At 43.6% G+C, this 18,099-nt stretch overlaps 2 protein-coding genes across 2 annotated transcripts; both read right to left on the reverse strand.

Moving 5' to 3' along the window:
• Positions 1 to 2,086: 2,086 nt before the first annotated feature.
• Positions 2,087 to 9,015, reverse strand: LOC133419066 (D(5)-like dopamine receptor). The gene is made up of 3 exons (XM_061708082.1): positions 8,666 to 9,015; positions 4,153 to 4,785; positions 2,087 to 2,372 (listed from the first exon to the last, which is right to left on the reverse strand). The coding sequence occupies exons 1-3, from the start codon at positions 8,845 to 8,847 to the stop codon at positions 2,087 to 2,089; spliced, it is 1,101 nt and encodes a 366-aa protein (XP_061564066.1). The 5' UTR covers positions 8,848 to 9,015.
• A 3,634-nt stretch (positions 9,016 to 12,649) lies between these two features.
• Positions 12,650 to 14,213, reverse strand: LOC133419781 (uncharacterized). Its single transcript, XM_061709197.1, has one exon. The coding sequence runs from the start codon at positions 14,177 to 14,179 to the stop codon at positions 12,650 to 12,652; it is 1,530 nt and encodes a 509-aa protein (XP_061565181.1). The 5' UTR covers positions 14,180 to 14,213.
• Between the last annotated feature and the right edge of the window lie 3,886 nt (positions 14,214 to 18,099).

Consider the following 18,099-nt stretch of genomic DNA (forward strand, 5'->3'; position numbering starts at 1 on the left):
TCCCCCTACTTTTCTTCACTCGCCCTTCTTTTCTTTACTACCCCTAAAAAAGAAGGGACAGATTTTAGGGCACTTGAAATCTTCCCAGGGGCCTGTCCCAATACAGGAAGCTGAGAGCTAAAAGCTGTTTTAATTTCAGCTGTAGCGCTGTTAATATGGCACTTTATTAAGTTTTAATATTTTTTCAGGCGTAAAAAAGGGAAAGGAAAGGATAAACTGAGCCCAGGTTGGGGATCTTAACGGTTAGTTAAGATCCCCAACCTGGGCTCAGTTTATCCAAATAACGCCTGTTAAGAAATTTGATCTGATGTTTTCGGAGATGAGAAGAGCCGCCGGTCCCGGGGAGCAGCAGCAGCTGGAGTACAGACGTGATCGCCAGGTCAACCTGCGCCGTCGTCCCAGGGGAGAAACCTGCAGCTCTGTGGAGAATTACAGCTGGCTGAAATAAATCATTTAGGAAGATAAATGTTGGTTTAATAGATGAAATCTAACAGTTGTAGCTACGCCTGTTAAGAAATTTGCTCCGAAAATTTCGATATTTCTGCCTGCTGGCTCCGGAGCTGATTTATGGTTCCGCGTTAAAGGAGCATGAGGCAGGATTTATGAAAAGAATTCATATACGTTTTAAGTTTTCTAGTAATAATGTCAGATGACGCGTTCCAAACCAAAAAGAATGAGCCCTCTAGTCTCTCTCCTTTGCCTTGAACAGGCTGTGTGCTGCAAAATGTGTTGCAATTCGGGCCCAAATTTCCCGCGCTGGGCTGCGGATGTGACGTCACATGGCGCTGCATGCGCGTTCTCCCCGTTCTCCCGTGCCGGCTTCACTGTTGGCTGCAGTACCCTCGACGGCCGTCATGGTGAAGGGTGGCGCTAGAGAGTCTCATTTCTTAAAAGGAGCCTCATGCTCCTTTAAATCGCCGCAGAGCCTACGGCGTAGGGTACGGCGTAGGGTACGGCGTACTGCGCGCGTCTCCGCGTAACATCGACGCAGAGCCTACGGCGTAGGTTACGTAACCTACGCCGTAAAAAAAACACCCCTGTAAAGTAGTAATCAATGTGAAATCTAACTATGGAGAGCAAAACTGTTTTGTGAGACCGGTTGTGACAAAATATATTTGCTTCTGGTGTAAAGATCATACCTGTCAAGTCTCCCGTTTTGGCCGGGAAACTACCGTAGTTTACCCGTCTTTCCCACCTTCCTCCCGTATTAGTATTTTCCTGTAAATTTCCCATTTCATAATATAATAATTTCTAAAAAGCATTCCTGTGCCTCTCCAAACTGAATTGCCACTAACCTCGCGAGAAATGCCCCTTGCTGTAGCCTGGGTGGCAGTTCTCACAAGGTTAGTGACAACAACGGGAACAAACTCGGAACAACAAATACGAGAGATGGATGGATGTAATGAGAGTGAAGGCATTTCTGCCAGAAAAGCGAAGACTTAGTGTAAATATCAAAAAAGAAATGCCTAATTTACTTTCCTAAAGAGGAGCAGGACGGTGCACAGAAACATGCGTCTGTGTCATCAGTCAGTGAATACCAGAGAGCCACATGAGTGAAAATGAGAAATTGAAAGAAAATCTAAATGTTTCACTTGAAGACAATCAATGAGTATATAAGCTGAAAAATATTTAAAATAAATAAATGTGCTTTAATTCCCCTTTGTGTTTTCATTGAGCCTCCATTATAGGAATTACTTGAGAATGTCCAAAGCATTTCAGTCAACAAAGGTCGGCCCGTCAGATTCTGAGCACATAATTGTAGTTTGTAAGTGGTTGACAGGTGGTAATTATACATTTCTTGTAAACCTAAAATGTAATGGATACTGGACCCCGGTGGAAAATGTCCCTTATTTTTAAAAACTTGACAGGTATGCTAAAGTTGGATATTTTAACATGGAGGTTGAGTCACGACTGGATCCCGCCCCTGGTGGTCACTGGAGGAACTGAAGCTTTTCTTCCTTCACAGCAGTTCCAAACATTTGGTGTTGAGAAAACTGCAGAAATGAGAGAACTGGTCCTCAAACGCACTCTCAGAAGCCCCAAGGTCACATCATCAGAATACAGCAGTGCTGCAGCTCGGAGGGGTTTACAGGTCCTGGATTTGTCCAGGGATAACATAACAGTCGGGATCGGATGAGTTGAAGGGCATCATGTCAAGAGAAATCTCCCGCTCGCACTCGAAGTGCAGCATGGCGGGCAGCAGCAGGTTCCTGTGGTTCGTGGAGTCGTCGGAAATGACGGAAACTTTGTCAAAGTTGTGTTCCGGCTCCCGGAGCCTCGGCACGGCCTCCTTCTGCAGGGTGGTGTCGTGGTGATAGGACACCAGCTCGTTGCTGAAGTCCACCGTCTCCACCGTGGACGTGGAGCAGTACCTGCAGAGGTGTCCAGTAACAAAGTACAAATACTTCGTTACCTTACTTAAGTAGAAATTTTGGTTATCTATACTTCACTGGAGTAATTATTTTTCAGACGACTTTTTACTTTTACTCCTTACATTTTCACGCAATTATCTGTACTTTTTACTCCTTACATTTTAAAAACAGCCTCGTTACTCTATTTCATTTCGGCCTTTAATAAAAACTATCCAGTTAAATTGCTCCATCCGGATAGAGTGAATTTGGTTGTGGTTGTTTCAGATGTTCTTGTCCAGTTTTGTTCTTACATCCGTTCCCTCAGATTCCTGCAACTAAACTTGGATGTACATTCCAATAAAGGTTAGGATAAATGATAACATGCCTCTGAAGTTTGACTTTTTGCACCATTACAATACTTATAGGCAACTAGTCATCATATCTCCTGCTCTCTGAAACACATGTTAATGCTCAATAGTACACATATATGGTTCTTTAATATATTTGCATTATACTACCCTGGTTATTAAGACTTGTAATCCCTAATTAGCCACAATTGTTCTCTTATACTAAAATATGTTGTTAGAAACACATAAAATAATCTAATTGCTTTAAAAATCTACAATGTTTATCACATATTTTGACCTGTGGGAGGCGCCATGTTTTACCTGCGCAATGCATTCTGGGGGCGATGACGTAGAGCGGTGGCTCTGGGAAGATAAGCCGCGTTAGTTTAACTGGGACAGGTATCTAAAACATAGATATGCAGCATCTCCCGGCCGTGGAGGCTGACGAGGGAGCCCATAAGACGTCTCGGTTCAGGCAAACTGGATCAAAGTTCTGTGATGCACGGGAGATCTGCAAAAATGATCAATGTCGTGCGCATCTTACCAGTGCATTAGGCTCCTGCGTAGACGGCGTAGGCTACGGCGTCAACGCCGTAGCCGTGGCTCTAGAGCCTGCAGCGCACCGCCACCCATTCTCGCCGCCGCCGGGATGGAGACGCCAGTGTGCAGGATGCACGTTTGGGTGGGCATAGCCCACCCATGCCCCCCCTAAAACCGGCCTCGGTGCTGGGTCCACCGTTTGATGACAGACCAGAGGCTGAGGGGACTGGCCCGGGACTTTGATGAAACGGGAGGCGCAGACTTCGCTTCAAATAGGCAAGAACATCTTTATTTAATTTAATGACACCAGATCTGGCTGGGGTTTTTATTGTAGCATTGGCTATCTGCTAGTTGAAACGTGTGGTTGGTTAGTCTATCTGAGTTTTATGGTGTTTTTATAGTTCATGCTTTATGGTGCTGTACTTTTTTTTATTTTTTATTTTTTTACTTTTTTGTAGGTGCGCCGTCACCTTAATGTTCAGCTGTGTTTTCATCTGTGTTTCTGGTGCGCCGTCACTTGTTTAGCTGTGTTTTCATCTGTTTCTGGGTGTCAAAACAGTGTACGGGGGTTAGCAGGAGCCACCGTCTGACGTCACTACCCAGAATGCATTGCGGTGTAAACAACAATGGCGACCTACGAGTTAAATTATATTTTCAAATTTTATAAAAACGAAGACATCAACAAGGTTTTTTATATCACATTGTTATAATTGATACCAACATTTATCTTTTAAGACCTACATGTCTTAATAGCCAGGGTTCCTTTTAAGTCATTTTGAAACCAGTACTTTTATACTTTTACTTGAGTAAAAAACTTGAGTTGATACTTCAACTTCTACAGGAGTATTTTTAAACTCTAGTATCTATACTTCTACCTGAGTAATGAATGTGAATACTTCTACACGTGTGAGTACCTGCTGCAGCCCAGGATGGTGGAGAAGGCCCTGCGGAAGTCTGCGTTGAAGGCGTAGATGACCGGGTTCAGGGACGAGTTGGCCCAGCCGAACCACACGAAGATGCTGAAGGTGGTGTCGCTGACGCACGGCGGCTCCCCGTCCCCGCAGAACGGCACCACACAGTTCAGCACGAAGAACGGCAGCCAGCAGAACACAAACACCCCCATGATGATGGACAGCGTCTTCAGCACTTTGGTTTCACGCTTGAAGGACGTTTTCAGAGAGCTCTCGTCGTGCGTCGAGGCGCGGCCGGGGCCGGGGCACCGGCCGGGGCCGCGGCCGCGGCGCGGGCTGTGCGCGCACCGCGCCCGCGGCACCGCCGCAGCCTTCTCCAGGGACGAGATGCGCCGGATCTGAGTCTGAGCGATGCGGAAAATGCGCGTGTACGTCCCCACCATGATCACCACGGGGATGTAGAAGCTGATGAGGGAGGAGGAGATGGCGTAAGTGCGGTTCAGGCTGGCGTTGCAGCCGCGCGGGTCGTCCGGCGCGGAGTCGTCGTGCGCCTGGCGGTGCCAGTTGAGCCGGACGGGGATGAAGGAGATGAGCACGGACAGAGTCCACGCCACGCCGATCATCAGGAAGGCGAACCTGCAAGCAGAGGTGTCAAAAGCAGAGCCGGAATAAATAAATGGAAGGCAGACTGTGATTTTTGGGCCCCCCTCCATCGATGTTATTTATGAATTGAAATCTTAAATTTACCAAAGTTACTAATAAAAGTTAATTCACATTTTACATGGCATAGTCATAGTCAAGTTGGTTCTTTGTATTCCAAAATAAGTCATGTGTTCTATATTAAACAGTCTATCAAACTATTTTTAGATTTGTATTATTTATACGTTATTACACCGCTCTATTAAATGCTATTAAATTATCCTTATCTTATCGATTGCAAGTATCATTGTTAAGGTATTAGTACCAGTAAATCACCAATAGGTGTCAGCATTGCTATGTAAACAGAGTAAAATAAGATAAATGTTTTAAGCTATTGCATTTTGCAGAAAATCTTAATTAAATGTGTTGATTAAATTGAATAGTTAAATAAGAAGTCAAATCTACAAAGACCAATAAAATTTGCAGTAAGGCAAAGTATGCATGTCTGTATGTGTATATGTATGTGTATGTGTATGTATGCGTATATATATGTATGTATACTAAATATAGTAATAATGCACATATATATATATGCCTTAGGTTTTTACCGGCATGGTATCAACCATTAATATGTGTGCAAACAGAAAAAAAAAAAAAAAAAAAATGTTGTCCCTCTGTCTGGGCCCCTCCCCTGTCAATCGGGCCCTAGGCACATGCCTAGTTTGCCTTTGCGTTAATCCGGCTCTGGTCAAAAGTATTCACATTCATTACTCAGGTAGAAGTATAGATACTAGAGTTTAAAAATACTCCTGTAGAAGTTGAAGTATCAACTCAAGTTTTATACTCAAGTAAAAGTATAAAAGTACTGGTTTCAAAACTACTTAAAGTAATGCAAATATATTAAAGAACCATATATGTGTACTATTGAGCATTGACATGTGTTTCAGAGAGCAGAAGATATGATGACTAGTTGCCTAGAAGCAGTACTCGAGTTGTAAAAAAAAATCAGGGGGGATGGTGGATTTTATCATATGGGGACAGATAATTTGTGCTGATTACAAATAATATAATATATTACAAATAATAGCACTGACCAAAACACCTGCAGAAATACTGCAGGAATGACATAGCAGCAGTTAAATGCAGCCTTCTGTAAGCTTTAAATATCCACTGGGCTTACATCAAATACATCAAAACACAACAATAAAAAACACTTTTCTGAACTTATCAATATGACTCTGTCCTTCACAGGATAAGTTAAATGGATCACTGCAAAAACTCACAATCTTAACAAGAATATTTGTCTTATTTCTAGTTAAAATGTCTCATTTTAGTAAAAAAAACTCATTACACTTAAAACAAGATTCATCACTGGAAAAAACAACAATTTTCACCTGTTTCAAGTAGATTTTCACTTAAAATTGGCAGACAAATCTGCCAGTGGAACAAGATTTTTTTGCTTGGAATAAGAAGATAAATCTTGTCCCACTGGCAGATTTTTCTACTTATTTCAAGTGAAAATTTACTTGAAGGTGAAAATTGTCGAATACGTTATTTTTCCGGTGTTATTTTTTCTGGTGATGACTCTAAATGTTGAAATAGCAGTAAAACCACATTCATTGATGAAATGGCATAGGGGATGGAAAGGGGGGATGGCAGTTTTACAGAGGGATGATTTTGACCGTTTTTATTTCAGGGGGCGATGCCGTCCCCCCTCATCCCCCCTCAACTCGAGTACTGCCTATAGAAGTATATGGTAATGGTGCAAAAAGTCAAACTTCAGAGGCATGTTATCATTTATCCTAACCTTTATTGGAATGTACATCCAAGTTTAGTTGCAGGAATCTGAGGGAACGGATGTAAGAACAAAACTGGACAAGAACATCTGAAACAACCACAACCAAATTCACTCTATCCGGGTGGAGCAATTTAACTGGATATTTTTTTTTTAAAGGCCGATATGAAATAGAGTAACGAGGCTGTTTTTAAAATGTAAGGAGTAAAAAGTACAGATAATTGCGTGAAAATGTAAGGAGTAAAAGTAAAAAGTCGTCTGAAAAATAATGACTCCAGTGAAGTAGCCTATAGATAACCAAAATTTCTACTTAGGTAACAAAGTATTTGTACTCCGTTACTTGACACCTCTGGACATAATTAGACAGTAAATAACAAAAAAGATTTAAATAATTAAGAATAAGATGATAAGAAAAGAAGTAAAATAATAAAAAGCAGCTGTTAAACAGTGGCGTCAATTCAGTGGACGCTAAGGTATGGCAAGGTTACGAGTCACAGAACTTAACTAGAGTATCAATCAACACGTCCAGCAAATACTCATCACAGAAGTCTGCTATGTAGCTTATCTGTGTGGTCAAGAAAATTGGAACTTTTTCAAATGCAGTCTAGCTCACTGCAAAAACTCAAAATCTTACCAGGAATATTTGTCTTATTTCTAGTTAAAATGTCTCATTTTTAGTCAACAAATCTCATTACACTTAAAACAAGAGTCATCACCAGAAAAATAACTTGTTATTTGACCATTTTCACCTGTTTCAAGTAGATTTTCACTTGAAATAAGTAGAAAAATCTGCCAGTGGGACAAGATTTATCTTCTCATTACAAGCAAAACAATCTTGTTCCATTGGCAGATTTTTCTACTTATTTTAAGTGAAAATCTACTTGAAACAGGTGAAAATGGTTGTTTTTGAGTCTTGTCCTAAATGTAATGATTTTTTTTAAAATGAGACTAAAAATGAGACATTTTAAGTAGAAATAAGACAAATATTCTTGTTAAGATTTTGAGTTTTTGCAGTGTAAAATAACTAGTGAAATCGATCATGTTGTTCTTATTTGCATTTGTAGTTATTCCATAAATGTATTTGAAAAAACAAACATTAACATTTAACCCTTGAAGCCAAGGTGTGGCGGCTGCCGTACCTTCATACCCAATTGACGCCCCAGCTAGGGTTGCCACCCGTCCCGTAAAATACGGAATTGTCCTTTATTTGAGAAAAAAATGTTGCGTCCCGTATTGAACTAATACGGGACACGATTTGTACCGTATTTTCATTAACTTTTACACCATATTCTAGTTGAATTATTGAAATAAATTAACTTTTACACCATATTCTAGTTGAATTATTGAAATAAATTAACTTTTACACCATATTCTAGTTGAATTATTGAAATAAATTAACTTTTACACCGTATTCTAGTTGAATTATTGAAATAAATTACCTTTTACACCATATTCTAGTTGAATTATTGAAATAAGTTAACTTTTACACCATATTCTAGTGAATTATTGAAATAAGTTAACTTTTACACCATATTCTAGTTGAATTATTGAAATAAATTAACTTTTACACCATATTCTAGTTAAATTATTGAAATAAGTTAACTTTTACACCATATTCTAGTTGAATTATTGAAATAAATTAACTTTTACACCATATTCTAGTTGAATTATTGAAATAAATTAACTTTTACACCATATTCTAGTTGAATTATTGAAATAAATTAACTTTTACACCATATTCTAGTTGAATTATTGAAATAAATTAACTTTTACACCATATTCTTCACCTGTAGGCTATATTATACATCTGGGCCGATGTGGACATACATAGAATAGGAGGATAATTCAGTTGCTAGTATGGTTGTCTGTACAGTCATGCAAGTTCAATGCTATTAAAGCATTTAAACTTTAAATCAAAGCATTTCGTTTTTTCATATAAAATAAACACATTTTTATTCAGTTTAGAAGTTTTGGGGCTTTTTTTTGGCTCCTGCGCTGCTGAAATCAGGGCGTCCCTTATTTCTATTTCTGAAAGGTGGCAACCCTAGCCCCAGCTGTTAGAAATCAGGGCAGTATAACTACCTGCGCGTCATCCTGCGCTCGTACTTGAAGGGGCTGGAGATGGCCCAGTAGCGGTCCATGCTGATGACGCACAGGTTGAGGATGGACGCCGTGGAGCACATGATGTCGAAGGCCACCCACGTGTCGCAGAAGCGGCCGAAGAGCCAGACGCCGGCCACCTCGGACACGGCCCGCCACGGCATCACCAGCACGGCCACGAACAGGTCGGACACGGCCAGCGAGATGACGAACGAGTTGGTGACTTTGGAGCGCAGGTGGCGGAACTTGACGACGGCGGCGCAGACCAGCGTGTTGCCCAGCAGCGTGGACACGATCAGGACGCACAGGACGCAGCCGGCCAGGACGCGCAGGCTGAGGCTGAGCTGCGGATCCCGGTCCAGGACCCGAGGCTCGCTGGAAAAGCTCTCCATGGATACGGAGTCACCTCCCGTCTCACCACACTAATCCATCCTCCCTCCAAACATCTCCTCACTCCGACCTCCGCGGGTCTGAAGTGAAGTGATCACCATCTCTCTCTGCATCACGTCAAACCCTCGACTGGAGCTGATTCCTGCAGGTTCCCCCTCCAGCTCGGTCCACGCTCCACGCAGCAACCCGAGTGGGCACCTGCACTCATACAATATTCTGCTTGATCTACTTAAAAAAAATTAATCTACTTTTTGCATGAGATTATTATAGACAGGGTCAATTTTCACAAAATCAGAACCCTGAAGGCATTTTGCGAATAAAGTCAACTTAATTTTGATAAATAAAGTAAACTTAACACAATTTAGTTGACTGTACTTGCAAAATACATTATTTACATACATAAAATTAAGTAGTTTATACAAAGACTAGTCTTTTTTGATCTACATAATAGTCTAGGCAGAATTTCTGAAAATGTGCTTATTTAAAGTGCTGAAGGCATTTTGTGAATATTTATAACTGACAACATTTCTAGGGGTATTAAGGGGTGCTGAATCCAAATCTGCTGTATATGAAGCTCAAAAATGTTCCAAAATGCCTCAAAATTGAGAAATCCAACATGGCCGCCACCGCCAGGCTGATTTTTCAGTATATCTCTTTTACTAAACAAGGTACAGAAATGAATTAAATGTACTTTTGTAAGTTATCCTACATGGGCAATTTGATGCCATATTCAGAATTGAGATGTAATGTGAAGAAACTATGAATAATTACTCCGTTATTATTATTATTATTAGGCTACTTTTACTTACTTTGTATTTTGTTTTGAGGTAAAATGTATCAAATGTGCTGGAATGGAACCTTTGCCATCCCCAATCTCGATATATCTCAAATCTGAATATGGCATCAAATTTCCCATGTAGGATAACTTACAAAAGTACATTTAATTCATTTTTGTACCTTGTTTAGTAAAAAAGATAAACTGAAAAATAGATTTCAGCCTGGCGGTGGCGGCCATGTTGGATTTCTCAATTTTGAGGCATTTTGGGACATTTTTGAGCTTCATATACAGCAGATTTGGATTCGGCACCCCTTAATACCCCTAGAAATGTTGTCAGTTATAAATATTCACAAAATGCCTTCAGCACTTTAAATAAGCACATTTTCAGAAATTCTGCCTAGACTATTATGTAGATCAAGAAAGACTAGTCTTTGTATAAACTACTTAATTTTATGTATGTAAATAATACCTTTTGCAAGTACAGTCAACTTAATTGTGTTAAGTTTATCAAAATTAAGTTGACTTTAAAAAGAAAAAAAGGAAAAAAGAGGAAACAAAAGAAAAAAAGGAAAAAATAAATACATTTTAAAAAAAAATTAAGTGGAAAAATTAAGTTCACTTTACTTGCAAATGAATTTTGTACATACTAAAAAATTTTTTTTTTAAAGTAGATCAAGCAAGATATTTTTTACTGTGGTGTTCTACTTAAACAAATAAAGCATGTTTCATCTAAACGTTGGTCAATCTGCCCAATAGATTAAAATTGTTAAATGAAAAGTAAATACAAGATCATTGCTTGTTGTTTGTGTGTAAATGAAAAGATTGCCTGGGATTCACATAAATACTGCTTGTTAAGCAAAAAATGCACAATATCTTGTTTTTTGAACAAATGCAGATTAAGATCAAAACTAGATGTATTCATGTAAAGCAACAAACTTCATTTTTAATTGTTAATATCACAGATTTAAATATGTTATATTTACATGTGCTTAGATTTATTTTTTTCAGTGTGAACTCTAACCCCGGAGTGTGAGGGGCCACTTTAATCTGTTTGATCCACTTTAAACCACACTAAATACATGAATCTAAACTTTATTTGTGAAGAAAACTCCTTGTTTCAACCCTGAAGTCAGACACAAAAGAATACTCTGAGTCTGAGTGATGCCTTTTCCAGACTTTAAAGAAGAAAAAAAACGTTTTATATTATGTCCTCATAATAAAAGTGTTAAAATATGTATTAAAAGAAAGTGTCTGGTCGTGTCCGAGTGGTTCATGTCCAAATGGTAAAACGGTTCAAAATTGATTTGTGAGTTACAAAAAAAGCAACAGCTTCAGTTTTTCATGATAAATCTGGGGAAAAGGCTGAACTCTGCCCCCTGGTGGACAAATGCCCCCAACGCAACAGCGCAGATCCGAGTGCCAGGTTCAGCATTACGGAATATTACAGTTTAGACAAGGTCTTAAAACTCATTTATGTAAATTCAAATTAAAAAAAGACTCCATTGATGTTTCTGCATCGAAACAGCTTCCCAACGAAATCCAATCATGAACGTCACAAACAGAGTTTAACAGAGATACACTAAGAATAGAGAAAGAAGCCAAACATTATGCACATATTGACACAGAAGAGTAAATTTCCTTTATAAATATTCAATTTTATTGAAGTAAAAATAGAAAACAGCAAAATAGACAAACAGTATTAGAAGTATTAGACCCTCCTTGTCGTGTTATTTAATCAACATTCACATTAATTTTCAAATGATTTTTATATAAAGATCCAAAGAGAAAATACATTTAAGCTGAACTAGAATGGAGTTATGTTTGATGCGTCAAACACCTCTTTAGAAACAGTGAAATCAGTGCTTGGTTCTGAAGAAGCTTTAACATTTCAAATTTGTATTAAAAGAGCTTGAGGCCGGATTGTGGCAGGATTTATGAAAAAAATCTGTATACATTTTAAGTTTTCTAGTAATAATGTCAGATGAAGCGTTCCAAACCCAAAAGAATGAGCCCTCTAGTGTATCTCTCCGTTGCCTTGAACAGGCTGTGTGCTGCAAAATGTGCTGCAATTCGGTCCCGAATTTCCCGCGCTGTCCTGTGGATGTGACGTCACATGATGTGCATGTACGTTCTCCCCGTTCTCCCGTGCCAGCTTCACTGTTGGCTGCAGTACCCCCAACGGCCGTCGTGGTGAAGGGTGGCGCTAGAGAGTCTCATTTCTTAAAAGGAGCCTCAAGCTCCTTTAAATTGAATAAAGCATAGAAATATATGTACAATTGGGGTCGTGGTCTGTTGGTTGACACCTGGGAGAGCCAATGGTAGCTGTCATCACTTTTGCTAGATAGCACGTGGCACTAAACTGACTTCTGAGCTGTGGATGAAGACCTGACAGAGTTTAGTCACTCATATTTTATTTCACACGTGTGTCAAGATCGAGTAAGTTTTGGATCCGGAAAAAACATTTGTCACATCTTATAGTTAAAATTAATTTGAATTATTAAGGAATAAAACCAAACTATTCCAACTTTATGGTCAACAGTGTATATTTTACATATATTCAAAGTATAAAAACACATGAAGCCAGTTTGGATTATATGAGATCAGCTAGCTTCATCAATTCTTACTAAATCTTCTTGAACTCTTCAAACATGCTAAGATTTATTTAGAACGTCTTGGTCTGCTGGAACCAGAAGATGATTGATGTTTAAAGATATTTAACTCCTGGTTTCAGACCCGATGAAGACGTCTGAGTTTTTGAAGACGCTCAGATGTCATCGGGTGGATTCTTGGTTACAGTGTTAACCAAAAATCCTGGCCAGCAATGATTTGCTTCCCATGTCCATCTGAGCGTCCATCTCCTCCAGAATCTGGACTTCCTCCATTTTCCCAAACTCCCGCATCTTCTTGATGAGCACACCCAGATATGCCTGGGTAGACATGGTCTTCACGGTCAGAGCAGAATCTCGCAGCTTCAGTACATGACTGAAGGCCTCCTCCACCAACTGCTTTATATTTTCTTCATTCTCCTTCTTCTTCCCATCTAGCGCACCCAGAAGACCAGCCGTGTCATTCACATCTGCTTGGAATTTTTTCTTCAGCTCTTCTACGCTTGTCTTGACCTTTTTGGTCTTGATGACGTACCTATGTCTGTCTTTCACATGTTGGCTAACAGAACATTTACACACGTTGCAAGTACTAGTTCCCATGACCGTACAAAATCGGGCGGCCCAGGCATCAGTGCATGGGTAATGACAGTTTTCTTGACAAGTTTCGCAGCGAGTGACTCCGTCATATGAAAACCATGACCATCCGGCACCGTATTTCTCCAGTTCTTTGGAGGACTCGTCCACCTCAATGGTGAAGTTCTTGTCATTTTCCAGTTGGATCTCGTGTAACTTCAGCTGCATTTTTGTCTTCTCAATGTCCTCATTCATCTTCTCAGTCGACTTGATTCTTTCTTGCAGGTTGTGGATGGATGCTGTCAGTCGTATTTGGGACTTCAGAACCTCCACTGTGGTTTTCAGCTCCTGAGATCCAGTTTTCTCCAGGAACTCAGAAAGTCCCTGCATTCCCCTCGTCGACAGTCGCCATGCGTTCTCCAAAGGCCACTCATTGTCTTCGTCTCTCAGATCCTCCTGACAGTTATTGAACAGGAAGTGAACCGGCTGATTCTTCTCATTTTTGGCACATTTAACGTTTGTTTTTAGAAGAGCCTGAAGAGCATTTTTCGGTGTCCTCCCATCTGAGTGCGTCATGAGAGCTATGATGTTTTTCTCCATGTCTTTTCCAAACAGAGACATCACTGAGTCAAAGATGTACCTCATGCGGTCGCTGACTCGATTCTCACTCGCCTTTAGCACCAGACAAACCGCGGTCATTTCATGAACTCCATCCTTTGATTCAAACAAGTCAAGCAATCTCCGATTAATGATGGCATCATACTCTTTCCCTCTGGTGTCTCCGAACCCAGGAGTATCGACGATGGTCAGAGAGAAGGGAAAGAGAAGAGTTTTATCCTCGAACCCAAAGATCTCGTAGACGATCACATCTGATGTCTGACTCTCTGTCTGACTTTTCTCCTCCTCCGCTACTATCTTAAACCAGACTTCATCCTCAAACTTCCCCCCCATGGTGTAGTTGACCAGAGCGTTGATCAGAGTAGATTTTCCTGTTCCTGTTTCACCAACAAGTAGGATGGTTTTATTTGTTTTCGTAAAGTTCTTTTCACCAATGGTCAGTCTCTTCAGGGTTCCAATATCGTGGGCTTTTGGTGTCAGCTGGTAAACTGCTGGACGTCCTGGACGGATCAGGTCACTCTGAGATATCATGTCTTCATAACCAGATGAGATCTTAGCTCTCTCTGAGTTCCTGAACAAGGAAATACAAGTGTTAGTCTGGTGACAGAAACTTAAAGGTTTTAGTTATGTTTTAAAAAAAAACACTTTTTAGTAAAATATTGAATAACCAAAACCAAACACGGCACACGACTAAATCACATTAGGTGAGTTACCACTAGCGGGGGTTCTAGGGTTTCTAACGGACCAACCTTCTCCTCAGCCCATTCAGCCGTCATGTGTCCATCACAAGTCCGGTTCAAACAGAGCAGGTTTACTCGTAGTTCCTAGAGTATCCAAATGTAGATTTGGAGGACGGTCTTCTGCTATCAGGCACCGTTACTATGGAACCAACTTCCAATCTGGGTTAAGGAGGCTGACACCACCTCCACCTTTAAAACCAAACTTCAAACATTTCTGTTTGGTAAAGCCTCTAATTAGAGTAAACTCTAGTGTGTTAGGGCCAGTAGTCACAGCTGCAGCTGCAGAAAAAGACTAAAACAGTTTGTTTCGTTGTAGATATGCTGCTTTATGGCCTACACTGCAGGGGGGGACCGGACATGATCCACTGAGCGGTGCCTCTCACCCCTCCTTCTCTTTCCTTTCTCAATTAATTTTTTAAAATTTAATTATAAATATCTCATAACCATCATTGTTCTCCATTGTTCTTGTAGTTTGTTGTGCCTCCTAAAGGGGAGTTTTTCCTTGCCACTGTTTGGCTTAAGGTTTTTCTCCCACTAGGGGAGTTTTTACCTGCTATTGTTTGTTATGTTTATGTAATAATTGCATGTTCTAGGTTTATGGAAAGATCCTAGAGACAACTTGTGTTGTAATAGATGCTAAATAAATAAAATTGAATTGAAAAACTCAAAATAACCTGTTACGTTAGCAGCAAAGCTAATTCATAGACTACATCTCATCGATTTAATTCATGAAGTCTTCTCACATCACCTCTTTACTTAATACCAAAATTTAGATTTAGAACCATTGTGTAAAACGAAAGTTACGCCTGTAACTACGGTTCTATGAGTCCCGGATGACCGCCAGGCGGTGCTGTAAGCACTGGATATCTTCCCTCGCGCATGCGCATGTTGAGTACAATACCAACAATGTCACGTCACCCGTGACCCCTGCATGACCCCCGGAAGGGGTATATCTTCCGGCGTCAGCATGGGATCGACTCCTAGAATCTTCTCGCGAGAGCACGAGGATTCGGAGTGACCGGCAGGCCTGGCGGTCATCCGGGACTCATAGAACCGTAGTTACAGGCGTAACTTTCGTTCTATTTCGTCCCTACTGACCGCCAGGCGGTGCTGTAAGCACTGGATGACGAATACCAACAATGTCACGTAGGATCCCGGTCACTTACCTCACTGACCAGGGGCAGAAGGACCCGGGAGTAGAACCACGCCCAATGGTTGGGGAGTGGCGACATTGATCCGGTAAAATCTGGAGAACGTGTCTGGCGACGTCCACGAAGTCGCGGTGCAGATGTCCTCCAGAGGCACCCCCTGCAGGGCAGCCAAGAAGCTGCGACGCTTCTGGTCGAGTGGCACCTCACCCCCACTGGTAAGGGGCGGCCACTGGCCCTGTAGGCATGCTCGACGGTGTCCACCACCCAGTGGGACGGCGCTGTCCAGAAAACAGCACGCCCCCTGTTGGGGCCACCATGGCAGAGAACAAGCTGCTCCGACCGTCGCACAGGCGCAGTAGCATAATCGGCGAGGGCCCGTACGGGGCACAAAGGGCTCGGCCCACTCTCTGCAGGACCTAGGGCAGGAACGCCACGTTCGGCCACAACGTAGCCCCTGAGCTGACTGACAGGGCATGTAACTCATCGACTCGCCGTCATAGCGAGGAGAAAAGCTATCTCTATAGAGAGCCACTTCAGGCCCACCCGGGCCAAGGGCCCAAAGGGTGGAGAAGAGAGGGCACCTAGCACCATGGGCAGGTCCCACACTGCTCGGGGGTTTATATTTATGTTTATGTTCTGGTTCTCTGGAAAGCGTCTAGAGAGAACATCTGTTGTATTAGACGCTATATAAATAAAATCGAATGGAATCGAAAACTGGGGCCTTTGGGCTTCTCCGGGGGGGGGGGGGGCGCAGCCTCAGAGCCCCCCTGAGAAAGAGAAACCAGCCGGTGGCACCCCACGGTGGCATTCTCAACCAGGGCATGTTGCGACGAAATGACCGCCACATACACCCTTAAAGTGGACTGAGCACGGCCAACATCCAGGAGGGACTGAAAGGAACCCCAGGATCGTGGCCATGGGGCAAAGAACAGGGTCCTCTGCCCCGTCTGCACACTAGGCAGAGAGTCTCCCCCACTCGCACTCATACCAGAGGCGGGTGGGAGGCACATGGGCATTCGAGATGCCAGCCCTGACGTGTTCAGGACAGCTTGACAACAATGGGTCGGGCGCCGCAGCGGCCAGACCCAGAGCTGAAACGACGGGGTCGGGGTGCAAAGCCTGAATCCCCGGCTGGGAAAGACGGTCCCTCTGAGGGGCGTCATGTTGTGTCGCAGCAGAGCCTCCGCAGCAGTGGAAACTATGTTTCCCCGGTCGGAAGGGGGCCACCAAGAGGAGCCCGTGAGCCCTCTGGAGGACCCTCTGCAAAGGCGGCTTGCGCCGGGAGAGGAAGTCCGTCACCCGGTTCCTGTCTCCAGGCAGGAACATCGCCCGAAGGCCGGGCAGGCGAGGAGCTGTCCACGCTAGGAGGCCCCGGGACACCTGCAGCAGCTGTGCAGAGTCGGTGCCCCCTCTGGTGGCCGATCAAGGGACAGTGGACACACTGTCCGACCGAACCGGCACGTGCCTACCCCACAGGAGTTGCAAAAAATGTTAGAGTGTGAAGTGCAGAGCCCAGAGCTCCAGCACGTTGATGTGGCGCGTGCGGACCCGGGAGGACTACTGATGACAGCCTCCCGGCAGGGAGGGGACAGCGCCTAAGGGCACACCCCTCAGCCGGAATGTCCCGCCTTTCCAGGGTGCGAGGGTATGGACACACCCGCGAAACCCTGACCAGCCTGCGCCCGTGCCTCTTGGCATCCAGGCGAGGCTGTCCAGCCACATTGCAGGGGGCGTAGCGACAGCAGGCCCAAAGGTATAAGAGGGGCAAGGGTTGCCATCACGCACCTGGTGAAAAAATCCTCGGTGACAGGGAGAGCCCGCACAGGAGCACCCCTAACAGACTGCTGCCGGAGAAGTAGCCGACGACCGGCCCCGTGGCCGTAGCGCCGTCTCCCCCGGGCTCTGGACGTCCCGGGGGGAGCGACGGTCGGGACCAACGCCCCGACGCTGCTGGGACGGTCCGCGCACAGGGGGGCGAAAGTCACCAGCAGGCTGACTCAGACCGCTGAAAGCCGCGCCGGCCGCCGTGGGCAGGCGGCCGGGGGCGATGCCGGGGGGCCGGTGAAGGGCCTTCCGGTGTACTGGAAGCGGCCGCACTCCTGTGCAGGTACACCAGCCGCTGCCTGGTCACACCAGCCAGGGCGGTGCGTTCAGAGCTTCCAGGGCGGTCGCCCCAAACAGCTCCCCCGGTTCCGCAGGTGCCTGACGAAGAACCCTACGAGCAGTCTCCGTCAGGGGTGACTGCGCCAGCCAGACATGACGGCGCGTGTGCACCAGGGTGGACATCAGCCGCCCCAGCCCCCACGTCTGGGAGGCAAAAGCCTGTAGGGATATGTACACATGTCCCGTGTGGAATCCTCCACCTGTGCATCCTGCAGGGAGGTTGAGAGAGCCAGCAGAAGATGGGAAAGGGTGTTCCCCAGCCGGCCAATGCGGGCCGCTGTGTTATAAGCCCTACAAATATGCCCATCAGTAACCCTACACTGGGTAGAGGGGCACTTGGGATCTGGCTTCAGAGCCTCATCAGGAGCCACTATCAGTGCTGCAATGGAGGGCTCGA

This window comes from Cololabis saira, chromosome 19, assembly GCF_033807715.1.
Source record: "Cololabis saira isolate AMF1-May2022 chromosome 19, fColSai1.1, whole genome shotgun sequence".
Lineage (NCBI taxonomy): Eukaryota > Metazoa > Chordata > Actinopteri > Beloniformes > Belonidae > Cololabis > Cololabis saira.